General features: G+C 51.7%; 1 protein-coding gene across 1 annotated transcript; it reads left to right on the forward strand.

Annotated features, from left to right (window-relative positions):
- Positions 1-5,812: 5,812 nt before the first annotated feature.
- On the forward strand, positions 5,813-8,966 carry FOXB1 (forkhead box B1). The gene is made up of 2 exons (XM_038146742.1): positions 5,813-6,083; positions 6,507-8,966. The coding sequence occupies exon 2, from the start codon at positions 6,531-6,533 to the stop codon at positions 7,491-7,493; it is 963 nt and encodes a 320-aa protein (XP_038002670.1). The 5' UTR covers positions 5,813-6,083; positions 6,507-6,530; the 3' UTR covers positions 7,494-8,966.
- The last annotated feature ends 431 nt before the right edge of the window (positions 8,967-9,397 follow it).

Here is a 9,397-nt window from a genome sequence, read left to right on the forward strand (position 1 = left end):
TTCACACAATGCAAGAAAAAGTTTGTCCGAGCCTGAATTCCGCAAGCGGTTATTACCTTTGCTTATAAAGAGGAGAAACAACCGTAACGTGCGCGCCATTATACTTGTGGTTGTGCAATTTAAAATCATCGTCAATTGTCATAAAAACCATTTCACAATGTTTGGCTAAGTAATAACTTAGTAATTTAAAGGTGTTTTTTGCCGGGCGACACGCACATGCGGTTCAAGAAAGATTTACATTGCTTACGGATTTTGAACCGCCGCTCTGACTGCAGCAAGAACGGGACTCAGCCTAACATTTTTTGCTTTCTGGTTTTGCACAGAACACCATGGCAAGAGCAGACTGTAGGAGAAAGCGTGAATTGGATGAGCATGTCTTGTAAAAAAAGGCTCATGATAAAAAAATAAAGTTTATGAAACCGATGGATCTGGAGAGTCCTTGAAACAAACCAAAAAAAAAAAAAAAAAAAAAAAAAAACCAGAAAAGAAAGAAAAGAAAGAAAAAGGAAAATCAAGTTTGCTCCACCCAGCTATTAACCAAAACACAATACCTTTTTCTGGGTGGTACTGCACAGAAGTTGATTCAGTTTTGACAATGTTGTTTAGCTATCATTTGCTATTTTGAATGAATGGGAGCAATCCCCCTTTTTACAACAGTTGTTTCCTATTATGGAGAGGTGCAGCAGTTGAGGGCAGACATGTGAAAGTGGCTGTTTGATTCCCTTTTTCATCCCCCTGACCCTGCCTTTGTCCCTCCTCACCCTGGGAATGTTACGCCTCACTACTTCACTTTGAGATGCTCTAGAAAGTGGCTTTGTTATTCCCTTTTAGACATACACGAAATTGTTCTCATTCCCCCTGCTGTAAAAGATACTTCAAATTGGGACTCGGTTCACAAGTGCAATGCAATTTGGCTTAGCTCAACCTTTGTTCTGCTTGTACAAATGACCAAACAGTGCACACATTATACAGTTGATCTACTGCTCCCTTTACACCAGAGTTAGCGGCTGGGAGAAAAGCAAGTTAATCCCTTCAATACTAAGGTGGCATTTTCAATATTTCCTACAATGTGAAAAGGAGAAGAGAGGGCAGCTTGAAATGCGACATTTGTTTAAAAGGGACGATTAAAAAGAAAAAGTTTGCGAGGCCTCCCCTGATACTTCTCCAAATAAATAAATAAATAAAGAAACCAATAAATCCCAAACGTGTAGATAAATACTCCAGCACCTCCGGGAAGGCAAGGGAAGTTTACCACAAAGACAGACTTTCAGGGCAATAACGTCGAGACTCAAGCTGCAATCCGCGCTAACAGCACGGTACTTAACAAAACGCTGGGGAGTCACGGCTGCTCGCTGCCTGAGCCCGCGGCCCCGGCGCGCACCTGCGCGCTCCCGCGGAGGGGGCCGGGCCCTCAGCCCAGGCGGGGGCAGGTTCCGGCAGCGAGGGGCGCGGAGAGCGGCGCGGCGGCGGCACTCACAGCAGCCGTCCTAGGGCGGTCCTGAGCACGTGGAGGGAGGGGAGGCTGAGGTGCTGCTGCGTTCACCGGCGCGTGGATTTAGCACCGGCGACAGAGCGAAAAGAGCTCTCCGGGAAACCGGCTCCGATCAGGAGCCAGGTGCTCCGGAGCAGCGCCAAGAGCCATGAGCGGGAACAACAGCCTCCTCTCGGGGTTAAGGAATTCAGATGGTTCCAGCGCGGGGTCTCTGAGCGCTGGAAAAGTGCGAAACGGCTGCTCGGGGCCCAGGCCCGACAGCGATGAGCTGGGGACACGGGAGAGTTCTCCGTCCTGGGGTGCGCCGCAGCGGGGCCAAGGGCCGGCTCGGGCTGGCGGCGCTTGAAATCCCCGACGGCGCAGCCGAGGGCAGCGCATACGGGCAGCCGGCTCTCGGGAGGGCGACAGCAGCCAGGAGCGAGCGGGCAGTAGCGGCAGGGCCGGGCAGGGGCGGCCTAGCGCGCTGCCCAGTGCCGGGAGCCTCGGGTTCCGAGCGGCGCAGCCTGGCCCGGCCCCCTCGGGCATAAAGCACATCCCAAGCTATCGGGAATACAGGTTTGGGGAACAGTTCTCAGTCCGGCCTTGACAGGCAGGGGGAGTTTGTTTAGTGCTCATTGGGAAAGGAACAAAATCCTTTTGAAAGGGCGCTAAGTAGTTTCACGCCGAAGTGGCAGATTTGGTGAAGAATGTGGGGTGGGACAAAGCCCAGCCGTTCCCAGAGCGGCCGGAGCTGTTCAGGAAACCGCACTGGGAATTCAAGCACACAGAAAAGCAGGAGACCCCAAGTATCTTGGCTTCCTTCTCCTCAGTACCGGAGAAGCAGAAGAAGCAGAACGACTACCAAAAAACAAACAAACAAAAAACAAAACAAAAAAAAACCCAAAAAAACCCAAAAAAAAAAAAAAAACCAAAAAAACCCCAACAAAACAAAAAACCGAAAAAAAAAAAACCAAAAAAAACCAAAACAAACAAAAAACAAAACCCAGAGGGCAAGGCTTAGCCGAAACGCAGCCACAACCAACAGTCTGCAGTTGACTTTCCAAAACGGGGGAAGCAGCTTGCTCAGACACTGGCATTGTGTTTCGCAGCCTAGGAAACCCTAAGAAGCTGGTACTTCCCCCCTCCTTTCTCTTTTCTCCCAACTGGTTTGTAAATATTAACAAGGTTGTGAGTATTCTCCCACACAGAGTGGATTTTTTTATCCTTGGAAAACTTCTTGGCTTCCCCCCACAGCCTCTCTCCCACTCCTCCCCTCTGCAAAGCTACACACCTGCTTGCAGCCACAAGGATTCAAAATCAATATTGTATTTGTCACTTTTCTGTCTCCTTTTCCTCTCTCAACTGCCTTGCTTGCCACTGAGGCGAATTGTAGATTTATGGAGGAAAATTAGCATAAATTATTACCAAATCTGTAAACGTGTGTGGTCTTGCTTGTGGGAAAGGGGGCTATTGCAAACTTTCCATGCAGAAAGGTGGTCCATGATGGGCTCCATGCAAGGGCTGAATGGTTCTTGCATGAAATAGATTTCCATTGGGTTTGAACATTGATATAATTGAGTTATGTGATTTTATATAGTTTTCCCAACACTTCCTCTGAGCTCCTTATTTGAATTAGACTTCAGAAAAACGTCTATTTGTTTTGGTTTTCCACACAATGGATTTGGATTCACTTCACCTTCTCCTCCTCCCTAATGCTGGCTTTCAAAGTAAAAGGGAAATGCTACAATTACCTTTAAATCCTACATTGCCCAAGCCTATCATCTGTTGCTTGCTTAGCACGAGATGAAACTTTGGGTATCAATTACTGGGAGGACTTCGGCTGCCCTACCCTTCCAATCACACATTCCTTCGCAATGGAAAAAAAAAAAAAAAGCCCCCCTCCCCCCAAACCCAAAACCAGGAAAAAACATCGGACGCCTTACAGCCATACCTCGTTTGCACTTGTGATAGCAAATGACAACGGAAGTCGACTTTCCTTTAACTTTACAGCTTGTAGGTTTCTTTTTTCATCAGCTGGTTTGGTTTGATTTTTTCTTTCTTCGAAAAGAAAAGGTACCAACAAAGGGAAGAGGAAAAGTGTTTGTCAGTTTGTGGATTTTCTGAGATGTCTTTTAGATGGGCATCCCAGCAGTGAACTTGGGCCGAGAGACAAAACCTGAACTGGGGGTGTCAGAAGCTGGGGATGGGGGAGGGCAGTATCCCTTACACCCAGTTATATGAGGGCTCTCAACACAAAAACAGCAGCCTTCTGTCCGGTGTTAGGGGATGCTGGGAGGAATCCCTCCTCATTTCAGAGTATTGTCTTTCCTACCCTCTAACAAATATTCATTGTCTCATCATCTCTTACCCACCCTCTCCCCCCCCCCCCCCAAAAAAAAAAAAAAAAATTTGGAGGCCGCCTTCCTGCCCTGCCCGGCTGGATGAAGCATCTCGGAGCCGATTAACTGAGCAAGGCAACTCCCGGGCTCTGAACAGAACAAACACTCCCGGGCCCTCTCTGCAAGGGGCAGAGGGTGGCATGTGGCTGGTCTATCCCCTCAAAAGGACTCGTTAGCTCGGCAGCGCGGGGCCGGTGGCTTCTTGGATTCCTAGAAACATAATTATTTACTTGTTATTCTCTAAACGACATCCTGCCCCGAGAGAGAGGGATTAGATGGGACCCAGGGCAGCCGGGCTGGGACGAAGGGAGCACGGTTTAATACACACGAGGTCGGCTCTGGTCGCGATGTAAAAATGCATTTTGAGGCTCCTGCCAGGTTTGAGGGAGCCCTGCTTGATGGGGACCGTCCCTCCGAGAGGACTCCAAGGCTCTCGCAGAGCCCGTTTCTCAGCAGCCGCGCTGCACTGAGCCGCCGCCGCTCTCCCTCCCCCAGCCTGGCTATTTTTGCTGAATTAAGAAGGTGACATTATTCTTCTTTTCAAGTACTTCTGTTAATATTGAAAAACGTGTGCTTGCATTTCAAGCGCGCACACTCAGCCTCAGCGGCCATTTCAATATTAATGAAATTGTTTAATCTCCTAAATTCATCGTGTTTAAGTTACGTTTTGGTGAGTTATTGACCGACTCCGAAAATATTGTTAATGGAGTTGATGTGTATTCACCACAAAGGCTCTTCCTCCCCGGGCTCGCAGCTCCCGAGACAATCTTCAGTTCTGGCTCTAGGGTGACAGGATGCACGGCAGCCTCGGGAATCCACATCATGCAAACTTCCCTCCTGAGCCAGGGCAAGCCTGGGACCTTCCGGGCCTGATACTCCCCCCAGGACACACGGCTGGCAGCGAGCTGCTCGTCTGGGCTGCGGTTCAGGATCGGGAAGAGGGAGTACCGTGCACCAGAAAGAGCCGCAACTCGGCTGCTACACGTCCTGCCTGCTCCCACACGCACAAGTGCGCACACAGGCAGGCGAACAGTCTGACACACATCACGCAAACCCCGCAGAAGGCGTCAAGATGACGAGGTTTAGCAGAGTGACCGCTGACACGAACCCATTAGCCCAGACCAGCTGCGGGACCCCCAGCCTCGAGGCCGGCCGGATACTCCTCGGTCCCGCGAGCAGAGCAGCGGCGTGAAGGCAGCCGGTTACCGAGCACCCCGGGTCATGAGCCCGTCCGCTTGGTGTATTGAGACCAACTCCCGCGTCTTTACACCAACAGGTCCGCGGAACTAGAGCAGCGGTCCTGCATGGGCTGGGGCGGGGTGCGAGGGTGGGGGCGTACGGGACTGACTTCCCGGGGCGGCTACCGAGGAGCCCCGATCTTACCGCTCCTCGAAAAAACCTTCGCTCGGGGAGAGCGGATTTGGCAAAGAGAAAGTCCCTCGTTACAGGGGAAACAGTCGCCTTAAGTTAGCCAACAATACAAATCAGATAACAATGCAGAACAAACAGAATACCACAGCCAAGCAATTTCCATGTCAAACATCCCACTGCTCAGTACCTCCATTTGTAAGTGTGAATTGCAGACTAAGCTTCCTGCAAAGTCCACACAGAGGTTAGTGCATACCTTTCCCCCCACCCCCAGCCACCGGGTACCATCGCACTGCAATTCCGCTGGCGGAGCCTTTTCACCCCTCGCCTTGTCTTCAAATGGAAATGATTCCCATTGGCCCAAGGTGTCCATGTAAATAGGTGTAAATGAAACCAGATTATGCCTTTCTCTCCAGCCCCCTCCTCCCTGCTCCCCTCCCCCTGCTCCCAAGGCGATTGTCATATGATAGCAAAGAAGTGGCACATTAATGAAGCGCCTCTACAGGGGTCTTTTCTGCTCATGTCACCACATAAAACTATCAGATGGTTAGAGGAAGGACATGGAGGCAACTAGTTAGCTCATCGCCGCTGCAGAGAAGCAAAAAAGCCTCTGCTACAGTGCAGCTGCCGGTGGTGTAAAAGAAGCTGATTCAGCCCGCGGAGGCGAAGGGAGGGGTGTACAGGAGGATTCCCAAAACCAAGCCAGCTCGCTGCCTCCTCAAGACTAAACCGGAGCAGCGTGGCCGCGGAAGGAGCGAGAGACACGCCGGAGGAGAGGGGTGAGAAAGAGTCCGGACTCCCAGCTGCGTCCCGGATGCGGACTGTCAACTTCCAGCAACTTTAAGGTGGGCACATGCAGGGGCTGGCAAGGAGTTGGGTGGGAGTCGAGAGGAGGGGATGGGGTCCCCTTCATCCTCGCAGAGACCAGAAGACAGAGCTATCACTAGAGTAACTTCACGGACGCGGGCTCCTGAGGGAAGGCCAGGCTGAGGGAGGCCGTAGCTGGGAGAAGCACATCGCTTTTCCCCCTGCGGCGGCACAGGACTCTGGGCAGTTTTCTCCTGCCCTCATCTGCGCCCCACTCCCACACTCCCCGCGTCCCCCGTTTCGAGGGCTGAGATCCATCGTGCCACTTCCCTGTGCCCTTCTTTCTCCAGCCCGGCCCCAGAGCCACCGGCTGGCCCGACTGGGTGTCCGTGCAAATCCTCTCGGACTAAACCCTCTACCCCCTCCTCCCGTCCCCTCCCCTTGTCGCTGCCCTTCTGCAGATCTCCGCGGGTCGCCTAGCGAAGATGCCTCGTCCGGGCAGAAACACTTACAGCGATCAGAAGCCCCCCTACTCCTACATCTCGCTGACCGCCATGGCGATTCAGAGCTCCCCGGAGAAGATGCTGCCCCTGAGCGAGATCTACAAGTTCATTATGGACCGCTTCCCCTACTACCGGGAGAACACACAGCGCTGGCAGAACTCCCTCCGCCACAACCTCTCCTTCAACGACTGCTTCATCAAGATCCCGCGCCGCCCCGACCAGCCGGGCAAGGGCAGCTTCTGGGCGCTGCACCCCAGCTGCGGGGACATGTTCGAGAACGGCAGCTTCCTGCGCCGCCGCAAGCGCTTCAAGGTGGTCAAGTCGGACCACCTGGCCCCCAGCAAGCCGGCGGACGCGGCGCAGTACCTGCAGCAGCAAGCGAAGCTGCGGCTCAGCGCCCTTGCGGCCACCGGCACCCACCTGCCCCAGATGTCCACGTACAATCTCGGCGTGTCCCAGCCCTCCAGCTTCAAGCATCCCTTCGCCATCGAGAACATCATCGCCAGAGAGTACAAGATGCCCGGGGGCCTCGCCTTTTCCACGATGCAGCCCATGCCGGCCGCCTACCCCCTCCCCAATCAATTGACTACGGTGGGCAGCTCCATTGGCACGGGCTGGCCCCACATGTACAGCTCCGGCATGATCGACACCGCCACCCCCATCTCCATGGCCAGCAGCGAGTACGGCGCCTACGGCGTGCCCATCAAACCGCTCTGCCATGGGGGGCAGACTTTGCCGGCCATCCCCGTGCCCATCAAGCCTACCCCTGCCGCGGTGCCAGCCCTGCCCGCCCTGCCCGCGCCCATCCCCACCATCCTCTCGAACTCGCCGCCCTCCCTCAGCCCCACGTCCTCGCAGACGGCCACCAGCCAAAGCAGCCCGGCCACCCCCAGCGAGACTCTCACCAGCCCGGCGCCCGCCCTGCACTCTGTGGCTGTGCACTGACCCGGGCCGCCTGCACGGACGCTGCCTTCCCCTTTCTCCCAAAGTTTCCTCGGAGCTCTCCTCCCTCCCCTTCTCTCCCTACTTTCGCTTCTTTCCTCTCTCCTCTCTGCTCTTTTCCTCGAAAGCAGAGACAACTCCCCGCGGGAAGCTGAGGTCTGCCGTTCGCGTGAGCTCCCTCTCCGCCTCGCCCCTTCAGCCGAGCCCTCCCTCGCGGCTCGGTTTCTCCCCTGGTTCTGAACTTTGTTTTCCGTTCTTCTGAGGCGAAAGGAACCGGTCCGGCCCGCCCCCTCCCGCCCGGTAGGAGCTGCCACTTGCATTGCTAGTTTTCCAAAAGTATTTCAGGCATCTTCGATTTGTCGGCGACCAGGCAAGCCTGCCTCGGCGATGCCTCTTTCCCTTCTTTTGTCTGGGGAAAAGCAGGGGTTTATACAGGACCAATCTTTAGTACTACAAACAAGGATGGCCGCTGTGTCACTGCGTGAGAGCAGCGACGTTTCCAGCCTCCAAGCAGCAAAGGCTTGGATCTTGGAAACGCCGGGAAGCGCTCGGTGTCCTTTGTGCGGGTCCCGCGGCGCCGCCGAGGGCAGCGTTTCGGGGGCAGGGCCGCGGCCCCGCGGGCTGAGCGGCCCCGAGCACGAGCGGCCGCAGGTGAGGGAGCGGGACCCGCGCCACGGAACCGCGCCGGGCCGCTCCGCCACACCGTACCATGTTTACAAAGCGCCTGTGTTAATGTAAATACTGAACTTGCATCTGTACTGTGAATCAGATGAGGTCCCTTTTGCAGTACCTGTTGTAACGTGGATGTTTACTGTAGTTTTCAGGTGAAAGAGAAGGAGGAGTTGACTTGTCTGTTAACTTCTGGTTAACCCGAAGGTTTAGGGGAGCTGAGGTTTTCTTTGTTGGTGGTTTTTTTTTTGGTTGTTGTTATTTTTAAAATTTTGTAGCTATTCACTTCATAGCTTAAAACCAAACAACAACCATAATTATAATAAAAATAAACCTGTTACCAAGCACACGACCCGACATAGCTTAAAGAAAAGCTGTGGAAGTCACTGATAAAATGTGAAAAAGTAACACAACAGCAGGTACAAACTCTGGAGGTCATCCTGATTTCTGCTGGAGCTTTGCAGACGAGAGGGGGCTACGGAAACTGTAAATGTTTGTGCATATGAATGATTATAAAATGTGTAAAACGCACTTTTGTTTGATATACTCCTTTCTAGTTTTAGGTAGTTTGCTGGAAACTGAACTGTTGTTCTGTTGTGAGCTGCTTAAGTTAAGAGAAAAAAAAAAAGAAAAAAAAGAACACGCCCTCTAAACAGCATTAGTGTCTATTGAAACTGCAAGGACATTTCTTTTAATTTTTTTCCTGTACAAAATAAGCATGGCATTTTAAATATTGGTGTTCTTGTTCCCAGCATGTGTGTTTTAAGACAAAGGTTAAAAAGTGTCTACATTAAATTATGAACCTAGTCGTCCAAATAATATTTTCTCATTAAAATATGTAAATTCAGAATAGTTTCTTATTTGTCTTTTTAAAGAGTTTACACGAGAAAACTAAAAACACTAGTTCATGATGAAGGATTGGTGTTATTCCAATATTTAGATAATCTAAACAGCCTTTTCATGCAAGGTTAGTATAAATATAGTTATTAATGTAGCACAACTTCTTAGCTAGAATTGTCATTATCACTGGTTTAGCAAAGGGAGAATATGTTCTGTGGGGTTTATATCTAACTTCTATTTATATCTGTACATCTATGCATACACACACACACACACCTGGATTTGTGCCCTATACACTTATACCGAATATAAACACATATTACATTCGTGCCTGTGTCTATGAATACTCATCATCTACTTACTCCCTGCTGCATTTTCTCTAAAAAGTGTAAAAATTA

This window comes from Motacilla alba, chromosome 10 (assembly GCF_015832195.1).
Source record: "Motacilla alba alba isolate MOTALB_02 chromosome 10, Motacilla_alba_V1.0_pri, whole genome shotgun sequence".
NCBI lineage: Eukaryota > Metazoa > Chordata > Aves > Passeriformes > Motacillidae > Motacilla > Motacilla alba.